A 21,014-nucleotide genomic window follows, 5' to 3' on the forward strand; every position below is an offset into this window, starting at 1 on the left:
AGCCCATTGACAAACCCACGATCACTGCAGCTGCTGCCCGTCCCGTTATTGCAGCTTTCTTTATGCGGTGCGGTTTTAACCACAAAGCCGAATATGGCCCGGCTTCAGAGCATCAGAGCAAGTTGACAACACCTGCAGCGTCGATGAAGCTAGCTTGCAGGAACGGTGCCAGCAGCGACCGCGGGGGATGGGCACTGTGGCCGACCGAACCGCTTGTTGTGGCAAGGCCTAAGTATTTCGGATCGGCGCTACAGCAGACGACTCTTGGAGAGTGAGCAGAGCTGTAGAAAAAGGCCTATTCATAGAACTGCCTACTGTAAATCACTTTCTCCCACAGTAAAATCAAGACCATTAATTACGGAACCGCCTTATCAGGGGAGCTAATGTATACAAGAAGATGGGATGAGCCGCTATGCACCGCCGACTGTCTACACAGCTGTGAAGAGAAACTTGTTTGCATTGCAGTTATCACTCCTAACAGCATCTCGGTACGGGTCTGAAAGCCTCAATAAGGGTTAATTTTTGAGATTCCGCTATCCCTTGGCTTATTAATTAGGAAAAATAAATTTGACCACGCTTTCTTGATATTAGCGCAAGGTCACTACGAACTTACGGAAAGCGTGGCCGGCGTGGCATGTGGCGGCAGTGCTGCGTTCAGACACAACGGCGGTCAGGACACAACGTTGTAATTGGCTATTGCCAATGCAGCTTCGTTCTGCCAATCATGCATTTCGTTTGCTGTTCCTAACTGGTAATTGTTGACGTAGCCAAGAACGATGGCAGGTGCGTACCAACAGTCATCCGGGAATAGTGTACTAAGTTCAGTATCATCGGTTAAGCGTGACGACCGCGAACCCGCGTGCGTCAACGGTATTAACCTAATTATTTGCAGAAACAACGACAGAACGGCACCGGACTGCAGTTGCGCTGAATTAATTAGAATACCAAGTTGTCACAATGGCTGCCGAAATTCGATTATCGTCATCAGTACGAAAATCATCAGTGCGAAACACAGCTGATTCCTGACTGCGTCGAAAGTTTCTTATGCTCTGGGAAACTATAAAGCACCTTGCCGCCTAGGTAGACCCTTAATGTTCGCTCAGCGGAAAGCCGTGCTGGTAGCCACTGGTCGCTTCACGCCCTCACAAAAATGTTTCTTTTATAATGGCATAATGAAAATAATTTTCGAACATCGCGCAACGTTTACTTTAAAACTGCGCAAGAGTTTCTCACTAGTTGGAGAGAGTCGAAGCCCGTGACGTGCTATTCCGCAGCAGCTGCATACCTGCTGGTTGATCTCGCAGAATCTTCAACTAAAAACGACCGAACAGGAGAAAGCGAATGGCACCAGCAGCAGATTACGCTGATCCGTTGATCACTATAGCGCGGGATAGAGCGAAGCAAGCGTTAAAAACGCGCGGTCGTCGGATCCAGCCGCGCAGCATTGCGATATTTGTATCACTTTCGCCTGTTCCCCAGTTTCGGCTGCCCGCCCCCACCGCTCCCAGCAGTGACGAGGGCGTGACCGTAGTGCGTTTTTTACTAGCAATTTCGGTTTTTCTTGCTGAAAAAATTCAGAAAAAAATGGCAAGCATACTTAACAAAACCGCTTCTTTCCAACGAGCGAATTTATACAATTAAAAATTGTTTAAGCTTGCTTTTATTGAGTGACTGGTGTACGCATAACATGTTCTTACACGAAGCAATATCTAGACGCGCCTGCGTTCTTCTTTTTGTTTTGTGGTTGATTTATACAAGCCTTTTAGTATATATTCTTTCTATTGCGTACTCTCATGAGTTATCGTTTGCCCCAAACATTGTACCACACGTTGTATTACTAACTCGCTATTAACGGTTAAGTTATTTATTCTCTCATTTTGCTATACAGGTGTAGGTCATACTCGCAATACTTAAGGAACTAACGTCGTGAGAGCACATTGTCGACAGATACGTGTTGAAGGATGACATTAAGATTAGGTTGATTACTCTAAACTCAATGTCTTCTTAGTTTAACTCTGATCATGACTAGAAGTGGCACTGGATTCCTACTGCAGATGTATACTCTGAAAAATTTGCCTCTCGATTAGGACGGATATTTTGCTCCGTAGGGTACCAAGGCGAATAATAACAATATAAAATAACAGGAAGGCGGCTACAGCACTATGCTTATTCGGAAGAATATATGCTTGGATGGGAAGCGGTGGGATATAATAGACGCTATTTATAATCACCAGTACACCTGCGAGCTCCAAGCTGAACACCCAATCTTAACACAATTGCAGGAACCCTTCGTCGTTACGAGCTATCTCTATTCCAAGCTCTGACTATCTTGCATTACAAGCTGCAACCAGGACCCTATTGACAAGTTATAGATGCTACTCATTATGAATAGCCAAATCCACTTCATGGCACAGTTTTGGTGAAGAACGAGCAAAAGAAATACCTGTAATTCGTCCCAGCTGTTTCACCGTTTTGTTTTGAAAGTGTCTACCGCAAAAACCTGCTGCATGCGCACCAAGGCTGAAGCCAATGAGGTGTACTTTCTCTGGCGGCAGAGATAATGAGAAGTACATTTCTTGAAGTAGCACGGAGATTTCGGCGCCTACCAACGGGCTGTTGGCGGCCGCTGTTGCGTAATATGGAAATGAAGCAGCATTCTTCCAGTCTACGATTATTATGTTGCAATCGACCTAGAAGAAGTATAAAAACTTTGTTAGGAAGTACAGCTTCTCCGTTAGTATAGTTGTGCCAACGTTAGCCGTCATAGTGAAGAATTCCACTGTACAGAGCAACGCAAATTACAAAACAAGGCCTAGGAAGACACCTCACGCGCAACTGATGTATTGCTGGAGGAGTAAACTTACGACCTGCGTATAATATTTGCGGGCGATAGTGCTGATGATTGGGAAGCGTTTTGTTGGGATATTTATTACTTCTAAGATGCAAAAAAAAAAGGACTGATCTGCAGCATTGTCAGGAACACCGCATCGCAGAAAATATTGCGCTTTTGTCATAAAAGCCTGCAATGACGCGTGACAGCGGCACGTTTCTTAACTACATTACTCCACTCTACCAATGAGTGTATGCTGTGGAACGTTTTGATCTGAGGCATGCAAAATAATTATGAGGGGTGGTTTATCACTAAAAACGTAATGCTATGTGCTTATTTCTTTATCCTAATTGGGAGAATCCAGAAACTATGCATAATGTGTACGACGTCTGCTTCTGACTCGCTGATTATTACCGTCTCGGAGGGAGAATTTATTTTTATTTCTTTTTCAAATGAATCTCACATGTTTATTGTATTCGGCTTGTCGGGTACAAGAAAAGCGTGATTATCGCTAGGTTACTTGCCGGCATCCATTCGGCCGTAGTGATCATATGGCATATTGGCAATTTGTAACTAAAACTATTGCTGTTCTCGGCATCTTAGAGGGTGTTTAAGCCCTACAGGCCCAATTAAAGGATTCGACTCCCACCTGTTGGTCCGCGTTCAAGTAACCATGTCCAGATCTGGCTGGCTGTGTGGGAACCGTTCTGACAGCAATCACTTCAATTTTCCGACAGTACTGGCATAATAAAGGTCATCCTCAATTAATATCACAAAATCAAGTGGTAGTTAGATGTATGTAGTCGGGAATCACGGCAGCTACAGCGTACAACGTGCAGCTTGTGCCGTAATCAAATACCCACCATGGCTGCAACTGTGTCTCGCTTTTGGTGAGCAATGTTTTACCGGGTGGGAAGCCCGGGGCACTATTTTTGACACACATGGCCGCCGTTCGGCGCCATGTTGTTTCCCTGATTGGTTGTCGAAAAGGTCGCGCGTTTCAAAATTGTAGCACGACATTGCGGTCTATCGAAATAGTTTCTTGCGGTGACGTAACAATGACGTAAACTTGAAAATGGATTTTAGCAGCGTTTTACATGATGCCTGGGGGTATTTATAAGTAATTGTAGAAGGAAAATGGAGGTACGTATAGATGATAGGCAGGAAAGAACTTACGCTGGTAATACGAATTGGGTGTAATGAACTGCCCACTGTCAAGAGCCGCCTCCCGATACCTGATTGGCTGAAATTGTATGATGGGAACTACGTCATGCATAAACATTATGTGATGACGTAATAATGACGTTTCATTACGTAAAGAGCGTGCTGCCAGTGCTCTAAATGGTAAAAGTTGGACGCCACATTTCAGACCTTTTGAGGCGATCACGTAAAAGAATGGCGAATTCGACGTGGAGTATAGACGAATTGTAGCTCACCGCAGTTTGGTAAAACGTTTGGTGACTGGTTAAGTAAGCTGAGACATCTTATTGTAATTGCAGAAAGCAGTCAAACCATGTCATAAGGGTACCTTTCAGCTGCGCAACCTTTTAGAGAATTAATAATGAAAACGAAAATTTACAACGCATGAGGGTCCTAGCTGTCTCCCATTACAAAAGCTTTGTACTCATAGAGAAAGCATCGATTCACGCCATTGTTGCCAAGCGCAGCAATGGCGGCCTACCAACTCAAGCGGTTGATCTGCGCGAGAGAAGACATTTCCGAGAGCACTGTGATGCTTTCTAATTGTCTGTCTGGACGGTTTTTGAGTACTACTTGAGTGGTCATATGGTGAGGGGGCCATCGAGGAGTCACCAAAGATTGCCTTAAATGTTGTCCCTAAACACTGCACGTTTTGTACAATAATATGCGCCCACTCCAATGTTAATGAATTGAAGAGCCTTACCATGAGCGGGGGGAGGGAAGGAGCTAAAAATACGGAAAGCCTCTATTTTATTAAAGGAATGTATGTGCCATGCATATGACACATGCTTGCTTGCTACATGATATGTGTTTTGTAAAGTTTTGTTTCGATATGCATCCGAGGCACCATTTGCATATGTTTAGAAAATGAGTACTCCAGAGCATGTTATGACGGTAGCTCTAATCATATGATTTGGTTGAGTGACATTTTATGTCGATTGCTTTTGTTATTACAGGTAGAAAATAATATCCCTTTATTCACTTCTACTTTACCCTTTCTGCAGTAAAGAATAAGCGCATGCAGCACCGCCCAAGCTTCATACCACGATTTCCTCAGTTATCGTTCGCTTTCTTCCTTATTCTTCATTTATCCCCTTCTGCACGTGTATGGTGCAGAAGGTGTATGGTGTATGGTGCCTATTTAACCTATATGCAGAGTGCATCATGAGGAAGGGCGGTCTGGACGAGTCTTCAGCTGGAGTGAAGATTGCTGGAAAACGTATCAACAACCTTAGATATGCGGATGATACCACTTTAATGGCAGAAAGTGAAGTGGAACTCAAGAAACTTGTGATGCGCGTACAAGAAGAGAGTGAGAAGTTTGGGCTTAAACTGAACATTAAAAAGACAAAGATCATGGCGTCTTGCCCTATCAAGTCCTGGAGCATCAATGGACATAAGTGGAAGCTGTGACAAGTTTTCTTTTCTTGGGCTCCAAGATTACCTAGGAAGGAGACTGCAGCCATGAAATTAGGAGACGCCTGCTTCTGGGAAAGAGAGCAATGGTTAGCCTTGACCGCCTAGTAAAAAGCAGAGACATTAGTCTGCCAACCCAGATCCGTATAACTCGTGCTATGGTCTTTCCAGTTGTGATGTATGGATGCGAGAGTTGGACTGTGAAAAAGGCTGACCGCCGAAGAACTGACGCGTTTGAATTGTGGTGCTGGCGAAGACTCTTGAGAGTTCCTTGGACTGCCAGAAGATCAAATCAGTCGATATTGTCGACCATAAACCCTGACTGCTCATTGGAGGGTCAAATTCTAAAGTTAAAGCTCAGCTACTTTGGTCATCTGATGAGAAGAGAGGAGTCGCTGGAGAAAGATTTGATGTTGGGAAAAGTTGAGGGTCGGCGGAGAAGGGGTAGGCAGCGAACGCGATGGTTAGATGGCATCCTCGAGGCGTTGCAGATGAAGTTATGTGATGTTAGGAAGATAGTGAGAGACCGGAAGCGTGGAGTGACATGGTCCATAAGGTCACGAAGAGTCGGACACGACTGAACGACGGAACTGAATTGCACGTGTATGGTAGCCTGGACATCGCCTAGTTAACCTTCCTGCTCTTCCCTTCTTTTGCTTGTCTGTCTCTCTTTGTCAGACATTATTTGCGTTTCACGCGAGCCTTTCGCACTCCAGCGCATAAAAATTTAACCGACTAGGAATTCCACTTTGCCGATTGTGTGTTTGTGTGCACACACATGCACATGCACACACTCTCTGTTCCTCTCTCTCTCTGCGCTGCTTTCCGCGCTATACACAACTCAAGCCGAAACAACATGTTATAGAATCTTAAGTATACTTGCTGGCCTCACGGAAGCTGGGCATAACGCTGCTGTTCAAAAAAAGGTGGGCAGCACAGCCAGTACTAACAGTAATTGATACCATGAGACTGCGAGCGTTGGCATCGGACACGGAGCAGGCCGTCGACGCCAACGCCTCTTCGTCTGTGCTAGAGCTACTTCGGAAATGTGTTGATTCCTTCAGTTTACAGCGAGGTTCCTAAAGGTTTTAGTTCCTATTTTTAAAAACCGCCTATACGTGAATGTGAGAAGTCATCGGCGCTTATGAAGAGTAATGCTACTTTCCGCGCTCATTCTGAGCCAACCCACTGTGCAAATTCTGTTGCCGTTCATCCTTTTCAGCTAAACTAAAACTCATGCAGCGTGTCATGACACACTGAGACTACAAAGCCACAACATATTTCACTCGCTCTCCCTGCAACCCCTGGCTCCAAAAGTGCGGAATGCACCGCAGCGGCCCGGTTCCTTCAGAACTATAGTCGTTTTTTATCCTTGGCGCCAACATTAGTAGCGGACGATAGCGCTTTTTTCTATCACTTTAGTTCTATTTTTCTTCAAAATGCGTAAACGGTTGTATGCTTAGGTAACCTGGCACCGTCCTACCGAACACGTCACCCATACGTCACAATTTGAACAAAATGGCATATTGTCGAAACTAGGGCCCCCGGTAGTACGATGCCGGAAGAAGCTGCCATACCAACAAAGCTGCAGTATTAGGAAACTGTTTGGGCGCCTGGTGTAATTCTTCGAATTATTTTGCTTTATCTGTTTTCCTTGAGGGGGTATTTGAGTATTTCTTTTAGATTTTGATGTTAAGTATTGACGCTTGCGTATTTCGAGCTAGTGTTTAGTAGCCACAACCTTCTAATACTGGACTGCTTCAATGCCCCCATTCTGGATAAAATACTAGCAAGCATAGTCTGCGTTGACATTGTCAAAGTGAAATCACAAACTTCAATCTGGGTGCTGTAGATGGTTGGCTTCATGCTTGCGCGCTGATCTGTCGGACGCTTGTTGTCATCATGAGGCTACATAAACTACCCATTAATGAGGCACTGCTCACTCAGGCTTATCTTTTCCAACCCATCAGTAACCTAGGATGTCATGCCACACATGCTAATCCTATGTCACACAGGCACAATCGTTCGACTATGCTAAAGTGATGCTTTAGCACTAACCCGATCACTGAAGTCACCATTTGACTGTCAACATTTCTATCTAGTTTTCTGATAGCTGCATTGTGGAGATTTCGAATTATCGTGGCTACCACGCGCAAGCAGAGGCAGGTGGTGTGTGTCTGCTGCATCTGTCGCAGCTGGCAGATGGTATGTTAGACCCATGTCTCCCATGACGCAATATCCAGGAACGGCTGCAGTAGGAACTGCGCCACAAAAATGCAAAATAGATTATGTATTAGGGACGTTACTAAGTACGTGCCCTCAGATGATGATCCTCAATGGGGGCAGACAAACGGATGTCATTTCCGCTATCGCGTCAATACTTTAAGACGGAGCTTCTGTCCACAAATATTGTGATCTGGAATTTAAGCATAGGTGCAAGGTATAAGACAATGCAGCAGTCTTTTAGAAAGAAGGAGTTGCTTGGGGACACCCAAATTCAAGATTACCTTATATCTTATTTAGAAGATAATCCATCGCGGCTCATCGTCGGCAGAGATTAGTGCTCCCACAAAGAGGATGTTTAGCAACCAAAGTTCTGAATGCCACTATAGCAAGCAGAAGAGACACCCCGGACACTGCGCTTTGACTGCGGACCTACGTCTGCAAGCATAAAAAAGGATAAATGCAAGACACACTCTCGTGATGCAGCCCGGAAACATGCCCAAGAGTAGAGACAGGTGAAGTGGTATTTGTTTATTGTCCCCTGTTCGAGAGTATGTCTTGGATCAAGAGTATCCACTGTACGCCAGAGTTGGCATGAGAAGTGTGGTTGGTCTTTTCTGATGCCCGGGCTGGGTGCCAAGGATTGACCGCCAAGGATTGACCCTTCAGATATCTTAGACCACGACGTTAATCACCACGGGTCATTCCAGACATGAACCAGAGCGTCTGATTACCACGGCGTGAATCAAACTTGCAACGTACCTCGCCGTGATCAGCGGTCACATAAAGGCAGAACATCCACCTCGTGCGGAGGAGGACCATATTTTGAATCCGACTGCCACGTAAATCCTAACCAGAATAAAAACAAATAAACCTCGTGTCAATTGACTTGCAATTTGGGGGTGCGACATGATGCCATTGCACATCTACGGAGTGAGTGAATGAGTGAACACTTTTTTGGATATTTCAAGGGTTTCGCGGTTGTGAAGTCTCCGTCGTCTTCTCTGGCGCTGGCGACTTGAGGCTTCTCGTCAGCAAGGTAGGGCCCTATTCCAAGGCTCCACTGAGTCGTGCTGCATCAGTCGCGTGCTGCACTAAGGCCCTTTGGGTCACGAGCTCGCCGCTGGTGAGCCGACTCTCCCATTTCTCCGCACTCAGGTCTTCGTGTTGGTGGAATGCTTTGTTGCGTTCGCATTCCCACGTGATATGATAAAGTGTAGGTGTGGCATCGCACCAAGGGCAGGTGGCTCTGTATTGTGTCGGGAACATTTTATTAAGTATGTGTAGATTAGGGAAGGAGTTGGTCTGGTTTCTGCGCCAGCCGGTCGCTTCCTGCTTTATTAGGGCTTTTGTGTGGTGGTGGATATCTAATTCTAGCTCCCATATGCAAGTGCACGATCTCTGCGCATCCCCCCTCGCAAGCCTGTAGGTGGAGCTCCGGAGCATTTGACTGCCCTGCTCGGAATGCGGTACCTCGAGCTAGGCTGTCTGCCCTTTCGTTCCCCCCTATGCTCGTGTGGCCCGGGATCCAGATTCGGTTATGCCTGGGTTTCTCCTCGGCGGAGGTTACCCCGCTGAGTATTTTAAGGGCTGTTCTGCTGATCCTGCCCCTCGTGTAGTTCCTGCACGTCTCCTTCGAGTCCGTCAGTATGTTGAGAGATCGGCCCGTTCTGTAGCCTTCTGTTGCCGCCAGCGCAACGGCAATTTCTTTGGCCTCCGCTGTACCGGCGACCTTTGCCGTGGCACACGTGATCATGTTCCTTCCTTGTTTACCACTACCGTCGCGGCTACGCGTTCTCTCTCGCGCGGATATACGGCAGCGTCCCCTCAGAGGCACCCCCACGGGACGAGCACTCCTAAGGAGGTTGGGTCGGGACACGAGCGGACTGGTAGACAGATACGCGGACGTACCGGACCACCTTAGGAAAACCATTAACGTGGGACCATTGCCGAAAAACATGGGCTCCAACCTTCACGAAAACAGACGAAAAGCGAGGGCCGAGTACATTGAGAAAACGCTAGCCCAGTTAGACAACACCGTGAACATCTACGGAAACGCACTCATTTACCACAACCCTATTTGGCCCTCATAGCGTAGACATTGGACGTGACATCTCATTACGTTTTCAAATCCCTGGCCTCAGGCCCTATACCGGCTGCGGAGCAACTGATCATGGCCCCAGTCAGATCTATAGCAAAGCGGAGAGTGCTAAGAATCTCTGGCTTTAGACAGCCGACTGTTTGCAATTGACCACGAAAACGTTTAACGCTAGAAGAATAGCTAGTGAGACAAGTTTAAAAATGATCGTCGAGAAACTAGCGGTCATGAAATGGTATATCATAGGATTAATGAGATTAAGACACAAAATGAGGCATACATTGTACTGAAGGGTGCTAATGTATTGTGTGACCAAGCTTAACCTGAGAGACAATTATCATTATTGTTCATTGTCACGTAGTCTCTGCATATATGAATTCCATAAAATGAATTATCGGGCAGCAGTATCGTAAATAAGATTTATAAGCGGTATAAACGGAAAGTTGTACAGGCCTATATGCCTACATGTAGTCTGGATGACAGGGGAGCCGAAAGCTTTAACGAAGGTGTAGATTCAGCAGTGGGGAAAGTGAAAACACGGTATGTGCGCCCTACTAAATGGCGAGTTTAATGCTCGCAGATATACCATTACAGAGCGCGCGGTGAAATTAGGCGGTAGGATAGTTAGAGAGTGTAACTGCAAATTGTGAGGCGAAATATTTGATTAAGATATGGAAAATTATGAGAGTATCCTACCCAATAGGATAGAACTGGCACAAATATCGAAGCTAATTAATACGTGTAAGGTGGCGGACGTATTGAAGTATAACATGTCGAAACCCTAGCATGCTCTAAAAAACGGTGGTAGCCTTAAGCGGTAAAGAAGGAATTAGGTGTAGGCAAAAATCCTTAAATATACCTAACAGGCAAGGTGAGCAATGTCATCACGGATACGGAGGATGCAATCAAAATAGCCAAGACGTATTATGCTGACCTATACAGTTGTGAATTAATTCAGGACACTGATGAGCGGCAGTAGAGAGTAGCAAACATGTTACGCCATTAACAAAGGGCGATGTTAAAGCGGCGATAACAGGGTCGTTCGATGTACTGCCATACTTTTGTGAATGCGTTCTACTGCAGGCCATAAATAGACGTTTCACCATTCCAATCTGTGAAAGATATAAAAGTATTTGATTCTACTCGCGCAGATTTAGTGCCTATAACGCGGCGTATATTGAAAAAGACACGATATAAATTGAATTCGGGGAACTCCTCCCAACGACTGAGACCGCTGTTTTGAAATTCTCAAGTAACGCCAAAAGGGAATACCGCGGAGCGTCATTTTGAATGCCGCCTATAATACCAAAAGGGCACGTCTCCTTTTTTCTTTCGTGGACTTTCTTCCCAGTGGTTGTCTCTCATGCACAAGATCTTGATGAACCTAATAATGCTAAAAAAACTACATAGAATAAGGCATGTTTTCTTAGGCACAGTGGCGGCACATGGTCACAGCCAGTAGGTGCGCGTTTAGGTTCCTGAGCTTATACATGCACTGATTTGTCACATTACACCGTCGAGCAAAAAGAAAGCAATCAGCTACATTTTATGTATTCTCACTTCTTATCAGCAATGACCTTGACCAGAAATGTGCGTTGGCGCCAAACTGCCAGCCCCTTCTGCAACGAGTAGGCCTAGCTCGAGTACTCGAGTTTCGGATGTCCAGTTTCGGCGATTATAGAGCACGCATTCACAAGCTTTAGCGGTTGCATACGACCATGTAGAGTAGTTCTGGAAATAGCGATTCCATGTCGACGACTGCTGAAATCACAAAGCACGTGGACATTGAGCGGGAAGCGTCGATGTGACCCTGTCTGCCGCGGTGTCGCTTGTTGGTACCCACCCAGTCAGGGGCGTAGCATCTGCGATGCTACTTGAAGCGCTGTTGTAGTTTGTAAGAAAATGAAAGTACAAATGGTGCGAGAAAAGTGATTGAATATGTTTGGTATCGCTAGCTAAGCGTGCCTGTTATTCCGTGTGAGAGAGCATCTATTGCATTCAGTTATTATACAAAAGTTATCAACAAACACGCTGTGGGCGCTACCGTTATCCGCTAATAGGCGCATTTCAGGGAACGTGTAGGGCTCACACATTAAAATATTAAAAGGCGTGTGTTTACACTGAAGCTCTCACGAGTGATGTTCAGGACAACCACCGAAAAATGCAAGATTATGAATTTGGGATCGACAGGCCATGAGTCACGCGCGTGCGGCTGTGATGGAGGCGAGACGATAGAGACAGCGGCGGCTGGGAGGCTTTTTCCCTGAGAGCAGTGAAGAGCACTCGATTCGCGTCGAGTTTGGCGATGATGCGGCTGAAGCGACGGCAGTGGCACATACTTTCCTACGCTGTTTCTGGCTACACTGAGCATAGTTTGGCAAAACACTGACAGCCGAAAATGATTGTTTGACTAAAACGGGCATATAACATCATCTCAAGCGGTAGAGCTTCATTAAAAGGCTCCTCTTATGTCGCAACATGTACTCACGGGTCAACATATACCTTGTTTGCGTTTTTCTTTTAATTGTTTTGCACAGAAAGAGCGTCGGGCAATAGCTAACCAATCAGAAACACATCCAAAACCTCTCCCGTCTTTCGCGGCGCACACGATGGAAGGAATGATTAAACGTGTCGCGTTTTATATGCTGGCGCCCTTTTGGTGATCTAACATAAGCATAATATGAGTTACCACAGAAATATTAGAACAATGTTACACTTTTGTATCAGTATAACCTTATTCTGATGTTTTATCATTGTTACATATAAATGTTGGCATAAAGTTTCAATATATATTTATATAACATATATCTAACAGGTATGCGACATAACTGTGATCTTGAATTATCATGTGGAACAAACATTCATCGTGGTACATAACTTGCACATTCTGCAAAAACACCAATGCAGAGTGACAGCTCAATAATTCAACACGACTCATGCTCTCACCCCTAAAATATAGCAGAAGAGTGAAGCTTTTATATCTATTGCCGACGAGTGTTGCTTGAGGGATAGTGGAGAATGAATAATAAGGTAAACGTTCTAACAACATATTAGTGCTACGCGTACATTCTAAGATGAGCATCATTTCAGAGCTCCAGCTGCAAAAACGTCAAGAGCACAGATTGTTGGGCGAGTTGGTGCATTGCAGACACGTTCTAGCGCATATGAACGAGGACGAGAGAGATGTAGACAACACGAGCGCTAACTTTCAACTGAAATCTGCAAAAACGTGTTAATAAAAAAAGATTATTCGTGGAGGAAAAGCGCAAAAATGTTGGTACTCAGCGCCTGTAATCTATATGCTATGTTCTTGTATGATTATGATTCAAATTACTTTAACTATTAGAATACCATATTCAAACAATGTTTCTTTGTAACATCAAAGTAATGTTTAGAATGCAGCAACATACTACCTTAAGAAAATTATGAGAGAATTCAAAATTCAACATTATTATAAGGATTGTTTTAAACGTTCTGCTTTTGCTATTTTTATGCCCCAGAACGTTAGGCAACATTTAGGAAACTTACATAACGATTTTATTACACAATTCTAATGTTAGGGATATGTGCTTCTAATCGTGTGCGTAAATAATAGAACCTGAGCCCATCGATTTCGGCCTTCTTGGAAATCTCTAGACGGATGTCCAAACACAAGTCCATTCTCTGAGGATCACTAAGGTGGCATAATATAGTGAATGTTTCTCGAAGGAAACAAAAATATGCAAATTATTTCTTCTTGATGAACAAAAACTCGCAGCGACAACCGCCCGTGGCGTTTATGTAAGAGCGCAGCCGACACCGCAAATACCAGGCGACATTGGGATGATATGCCGTTGTAACATCAACGGAACGTGACTGCAGACAACGAGGCTGTTTTATAAGTATAAAAATAAACAATATACTGCACTGAATGAGCTGAAAATTTCGAGGAATTCTAGTTCAACATAGTGCGGCACAAAATGCGATAATCTGTTTATGTTAAATTGTTAGCTTTCATGAGATGTTTATGAAACGTTATGAGGTGAAATCAGTGGAAGAAGCTGGATAGGATCAGGTCACTACAGATTTGTCCAAGACGGAGGCATATATTCCAAGAAAATCTGGCCAAGCTGTATACTGAATGCATGGTGACATCCACGGTACCGGTACCATGAATGAATATACTAACATTTTCATTATTCACTTGATCATGGACCGCTCCCCCGTCTCTCTTTCCGCCACTCTCGGCGCGTTTTTGACGTAGAGAACTTGTATGCCGATCGACGGAAAATCCTGCATTTGACGAAGCGGACTCTAAATACACAAGGCACGGTACAACAATGTAGACTGACGACTGCATTTCATTAGAAAAATTGGTTAAGGGGCGAAAAATGTCCGAATTTGCCCATTGGGTATTGACTTTCGATGTGTATAGGCACCTGCGTCATGAGCGGGCTTGCACTCGATCCCTGCAGGACTCTGCAGTTTGACGTAATCACATAGCCAGCCCATTACACACCACGATGAGGCATGCGCGCTGCGGCGGGACTACATCGGGAAAGCCCTGCTGGCTTGCATGCCAAGCAGTTACAGCCGCTGCTCATTGGCCATATTGGCACCTTTTAGTAGCCGACGGTTCGCTAGGTTGTATCGCCGTGCCACTTTGATCCATGCGGCACAGACTAGTTTTTCAGAATAAAGCATTGCTGCATCGTACAAATAGTTTTTTTTTTTTTTAAGAGCTCGGCAGCGTAGGAAGCACCAGTGCGCATATATCAGGCAGTTCCACTCCAGTGATGTTTCGGCTATAACACAATATATATATATATATATATATATATATATATATATATATATATATATATATATATATATATATATATTGTGTTATAGCCGAAACATCACTGCAGGGGAACAGCCTGATACATGTATACATGTGCACTGGTGGTTCCTACGCCGCCGAGGTCTTCAAGACAGTTAATATTGCCACGTGCCTAGCGCCGCGCGACAGCCGTGTTTGGTGCCGACGACGACGAAGCGGTAGTTGGCACGAGCGGTGCACTGGTGCTGGACTCCGTGACTCTGTAATCGGAACTACAAGCCGACCTTATTCTCGGGTCCTCGGCTGCGTGTACCTTCACGGCTCCCTGTGATTTCAGTCGTGAATATATATATATATATATATATAGATATACATATATATATATATATATGTATATAGATATATATTTTGGTTTACCGGTGATAATGTTAAGAGTCCCGCGCAACTTCATATCTGCTTTATTTTTTATTTTATTGCGGAAGCTGTTTATGTACTATATCCTGAGCGTCACTGATACTTTATTTTGTTAATGCAATGTTGACCTGTGCGTCTAGCATTACCTACTTTGCCATTTATGGGTGTAATTTTTGTTTTACTTCCTATCCTAAGTATTTAATTGTGGTGTTTCGGCATTGTCAAAAATAATTTCGCTTCATAACTTACTGTACCGCTGTTCCCTCCTGCCCTCCTTTTTTCCCTTAGGTCCAGTCCTGCTTACCTCTACATTGCCGATTGGGGCGAAGATGGTAATTAAAAAAAAAAATTCCAAACTGACTTTGAACTGTATAGATTTATATTACTACACACATTCATGCAGCGCTGACTGAGGAGCAGTCGACCGGAGCTAGCATGTCTGCGGCAGGCGAGGGTGACCAGCATGTGGATAAAAGTGTCTCAGTGGTTTATTGGGTACTGCTTTGAAATTCGTTCTTATGAAACAACCGTTAATATTCAAGCTGTAATGTTTGCTCTCCCAAGGATCAATTCTCACTATAAACAGCTAATCCTGAGGGGGTAACATTTGCACTTCCAGAGATTATTTGTAGCGATCAACTATTAGTCCGTAAGTGAGTAACATTTTGTCTCCTTATGATCATTTCAAGCATCAACTGTTAGTATCTTGGAATCATCTGCAGAGACCAGCCTTTACTCATAGACTTTGTCCTTTAAAAGTAGTTTTTAAGAATTTGATGCACTATGACCGCTGTTACCGTAGATAGAATTCAAAGGGAGTTCATGTTTGGGCTTGAGTTTTGGAACTTGGCAATGAAATTAGTTTAATTATCTTCGTCTAATTTCTGGCTCCGGCAAATGCACCCTTGTGTGATTTACTTCCTTAATGATATTACCTCTATAATTTATTGCTCTTGCTGCTATACAATACAGGGTGCTACAGACAGCGATCAACGCACTTTGCGTTTTATGTACTGAAGAAAAACTATTCTGCAAATAAATGATATTTCCCTTCATGATAGCAGATGCATATGAAATTATCCTATTAATTTATTTTGATAAAGCCCCGACAGAAAAATTGTCATTAGTTTTAACTAGTTCCTTGTGCCATGAGTATTGCTCTCCACATTGTGACGTAAACATATTAAGCGTGCATATTGACTTGGAGAATGTGGCTCCACAAGTTACATGAGAAAAATAATATCAGACGGTATCACGCAACGGTTTTGCAATGAAGTCACAATTCGGGCAGCGCGTCAGTGCGGTTGGTAACTTCTTCCGAAATATAAATTCTCATGTCAAGCAGACTTTAGTGAGAAAATTATAATAAAAGATAAGACCTTGATGTGGTTTATGAGGCAGTTCGCTTTTCCTTTCTGGAAGGGTTTATTACTAATATATTCCTGAGTACCAAAAGAAAGTCAATTTTAGCGGAATTTGGAACATCCCGCTTTATAAACCCCTTCGCTGAACAACACTGAAGCTTTTTAAACATTTAGTACAGCAACCTATATATGCTTTAACATTCTTGAAATGTACCAAATATGAAAAATTTCTGAAACTGCACTTGTATTTCTAGTGACAAATGGAAATGTAAAACATTCTGTTGTTCTATTCATGAAGTCCCCTAAATGATCAAAGCGAGTGAAATACTACAAATTAATATGCGCAGTTCTGTGCAGTTTTGAGCATAATTCAAAATTTTGTTTCTTAGACCAATTTGCCCTCATTACCGGAAACTTCAGAAAGTTACTGCATCAGCAAAAACAAAATTCGGTAAATATACTTTGTAAAAATACGTTTCGCATAATTGGCAACACGCCAAATGTTCTTAAAGAAAAATTGAATTTGGTCGCTTTTGGACCCTGAGAAATTCCGCATGGAATGATCCTGTAAAATGTATATCGAGATAAACTATGAAATAAGAGAATGATATGAACGTGACATAATCGAGGAAGTGTCAAGAAGGTAGCCTTAGAATAGCGCGCGTTACGTGTCAAAAACTAAACATGGTAAGATCTGAAAAATACCACATATAGCTTGAATTATAACATATAACATACATATAATATATAGCATGCTCAATGCGCCACTATTCCTGTGGTCACATTGGCGGATTGATAAAGCCGTTCCAGATCGGCGCTTGCTGTGCTGCTGGCGACGGAGCTGAGCTCTGCTGTTATAGAGAGATAAATGTGTGTGCCTGATGACAGCGCACTTTTCCGGCGCGTTCCCTGTAGCCGCTGGCGCTTATCTCGGAGTACGCAGCACTGAAATATTCGCTTTGTGGTTTGGGGGGATTAACGACCCAAAGCTACTCAGGCTCTGAAAGACGCCGTATTGGAGAGCTGTGTGAAAGTTTGACCACCTGGAGTATTTTTATGCGCACTGACATCACATAGCATACGGGAGCCTTGCTTTTCTGCCTCCATCGAAACGCGGCCGACGGGGCCGGCATTGAATAGCGAATCTTGGGATCCCTACCGCTGCTGACTGTGGTGAAGAGGCATCCGTGTTCTGATCGATATCAGTGCCGGTTAAAGATCACAAGAAATCAAAATTATCCTTTTTTTTCGCTTTCACTTCAAAATACGGCTCGGGTCAGGTGTCCACAGAACAAGTTTGGCTGTGACTCTCCTATCCCTTTCCTCTGGATCGATTATTATTAATAATATTATTAATAATAATAATGTTATTATTATTATTATTATTATTATTATTATTATTATTATTATTATTATTATTATTATTATTATTATTATTATTATTATTATTATTATTATTATTATTATTATTATCGCAGTGACAAATTTCACCCTCCACTTCTTGTGACTACTTCTGCCTCTGCCTCACCCTCTGCTAATTCAGATCGGGCGGGGAATTCGCCCCGTTTCGCGCATGCATGTGGTGACTATGTTGGTCACTTCAATTTCTTCTCTTCTGTCGAATGTCCCTTTTAAATGACATTCGTGATGCCGACGGACAAGTCAGTCACTTCACTGAAATAGTTCTTGATGATATGCGTCAGTGCATACGCTGCATGCTCCTACTCGTAGGGAGTTTCCTTTCTGGTCTTCCAGAGAACTGAGAACGGCGTTAAAACTTAAGAAACGGGCCTATCGTAAAGCGAAACGCCCCGGTTTTGACAATTGGGCAGATGAGTTTCGCCGCTTGCGTTCTCTTTGCAAACGCTTACACAAGCGGGACCACGACTCTTATCTTGAGTCTTTAGAGAGGAGTGACACAAATCGTCCTAGTCAGTTCTGGCAAGCGTTCCAATAAATCTGATTCCAGTGTCAACTTTGTTGACTCTCGGGTCGGAAATTCGGGATTTTGCCGACAGTTTTGCTCAACATTTTTCCTCCGTATACAAACCTCCACACTGCGATTCCGTATGCGTCCCATCTAGTGCACCATCTAATTCCTTTCTCTTTGAAGAGAAGTTAATAACTGCGAGTCATAAGCGTCTGAGACCATCTTTGTCTCCTGGACCTGATGGCATCCCAGCCGCCATAATAAAAGCTTTCAGTTGTATCTTTGTACTAGTACTGACTGCTATAATTAATAACTGTTTGAAAGGTGCTGCCTTTCCGCGCGCGTGGAAAATAGCACGCGTGTTTCCTGTCTTCAAATCAGGAAACACATCTCATGTTTCTAATTATCGTTCGATTTCTATTTGATGTGCAGCCTCTAAGCTTTTCAAATTAGCTTTGCACAACGTACTTTTCTTCCATCTCAAACATATAGTACCGAATCAACATGGCTTCATATCGGGTAGCTCTACTTCAACCAACCTAGTCACTTTTATGACATATGCCTCTGCAGCAGTCCTTCAGAGAGGCCGGGTTGACACTGTGTACTGTGATTTGAGCAAAGCTTTCGACGTTGTTACTCATTCATTACTACTTGAAAAGCTTCTAATCTCTGGTGTCGAAGTCTCAATTGTAGCCCTCCTACGTAACTATCGCCTTGATCGCTCCTGCTTTGTCAGTGTCAATGAACTGACTTCCTTTGTTTATTCTGCAACCAGTGGAGTTCCTCAAGGTTTTGTATTGGGCCCACTTCTCTTTTCCGTTTTTATTAATGACGTTTTCTCTGTAATCAAGAACTCCTCGTTTCTTCTTTATGCTGATGATATAAAAATATTCAAGGTCATACTTTCTTCTCAAGATTGCTTATTGTTGCAATAGGACATATCTGCTGTTTCTGATTGGTATGCGAAGAATCGGTTTACCCTCAATTCTTCCAAAACTAGGGTTGCCTCATTTACTCGTAAGACGAACAGCTTTCTCCACCATTATTCTGTGAATTCTGTGCTGTTGGACAGGGTTGATGAAATTAATGACCTCGGTGTACTTTCTGACCGCACCCTCAGCTTCTCCTCTCATACTAAGCGCATTGCTCAGCGGGCTATGCGGACACTTGCCGCTTTCGGAGTACGCGTCGGTTGTTTGGAATGGTACTTGCAAATCGAACTGGAACAAGGTTGACAGAGTACAGCAAAAAACTTTAAGGATATTTCGATATCGCTTTCCATGCTCAACATCCCCCCTCGCTACACTAAGAGTACCCCACTGAATCTTCCTTCTTTTCACTGTCGTGTCAGAGTAGATATAATTATTCTGTACAAGCCCCTTCATGGCCAAATTATGTGTCCTCAGCTCATAGAGTACATAATCCTGCGCGTTCCGCGAAAGAGCATGAGGGAATTCGGACCGTTTCAAGTTTCTTTGTTTCTTCATTCCCATTCCCCTCTTGACAGAATGCAGATGTTTTTTAACTTGTTTTTTCTTCGCCTTGACATCTTCCAAAACTCGCTCTCTTCATTTAAATTATACGTTCATAGCTTTGTATTCTAAACTGTATTTCCCACATATAACTTCTACTTTCTAGCCTAAGTATTGTATTTAATTACTTCACGTTTTGCTTTTTTCCTGTTCAGTGCTGTTTAAAGTATCTTGTAATGCTTTTGTATCATTTGTATCCGTTTCTTATTTATATTTTAACTTTAAACTTTATTTTCGAATCTTACTGTCCCGCGTTCAATTCTATTTCTTTATTGCATTTCTCTGTATTTCTAGCCTGTGTTTTAAGTACCGCGCACTTGTCGCACCTGTAATGGTTGTTTATTTTATGTATATTTCTATTACTATAATCAAGGTCAGTTATTTGATTTTTTTCTCCATCTATTGTTTTTTTTTTCGTGATGGGCTCTACAATTCTCTGACTGTGTGTATAAGACATGATGGTCATCGATTTCTTTCTTTCCGTGACACGTTTCGTATAGTTTCATTTCGTGTGTTATTCGTTTCTTCTTTTGTGCTCTATCTGTGTGTAACACTTGTGTGTGCATTTTTATTTGTTTTTGCGCTGCAGCATGAAGACCACCACATGGTTGTTCCTGCGCACATTAAATAAAGAGTGATTGATTATTATTACTGGACACAACTCGAGCGCCCTATTAACTACAGCACCAAGGCGTGGTCACTGATCGGTTTGGTTTGTGGGGTTTATCGTCCCAAAGTGACTCAGGCTATGAGAGATGCCGCAGTGGAGGACTCCGGAAATTTCGACCACCTGGGGTTCTATAACCTGTAATGACAGCGCACAACACACGGGCGCTTTTCTGTTCGCCTCCATCGAAAAGCAGCCGCCGAGGCCGGAATTCGATCCCGCGTCTTTGGGAACAGTAGTCGAGCGCCGTAACAACTGCGCCACACCTGTTTTTTTTTCTGTATTGCCTGAATTTTGCAAGACAACCCAAACACACACAAGACATTGATATAGTAAGCCTGCCCCTACACACACAAGACATTGATATAATAAGCCTTCCAGGGGCTGGCTTCGTCGCTCTAAAATTCGTTTAGATCCTTCAAAGGTTCTGCCGTTGGCAACCACTCAGTATTATCATCGACAAACTTCACAATCTCGATAAACCAACGGAGAGCCTCACGGAAAAGAATTCTTGCAAGACGCGCATCAGGATCACAGTG

General features: G+C 43.6%; 1 protein-coding gene across 6 annotated transcripts in view; it reads right to left on the reverse strand.

The window, feature by feature from the left end:
• Positions 1–21,014, reverse strand: part of LOC146193286 (phospholipase A1-like) — a 230,302-nt gene that overhangs the window by 112,309 nt on the left and 96,979 nt on the right. For all 6 annotated transcript variants that reach the window (XR_014706817.1, XM_084602655.1, XM_084602654.1 and 3 more), the window contains one exon: positions 2,444–2,690. Coding sequence is in view for 5 of the 6 variants with exons in the window: in XM_084602655.1 (XP_084458781.1) it covers positions 2,444–2,690 (247 nt within the window). In the remaining variant the exon portion in view is untranslated. The remainder of the gene's footprint in view (positions 1–2,443; positions 2,691–21,014) is intronic.

Source organism: Amblyomma maculatum, chromosome 4 (genome assembly GCF_055883805.1).
Source record: "Amblyomma maculatum isolate TAMU_Amacu chromosome 4, ASM5588380v1, whole genome shotgun sequence".
NCBI classification, from domain to species: Eukaryota; Metazoa; Arthropoda; class Arachnida; order Ixodida; family Ixodidae; genus Amblyomma; species Amblyomma maculatum.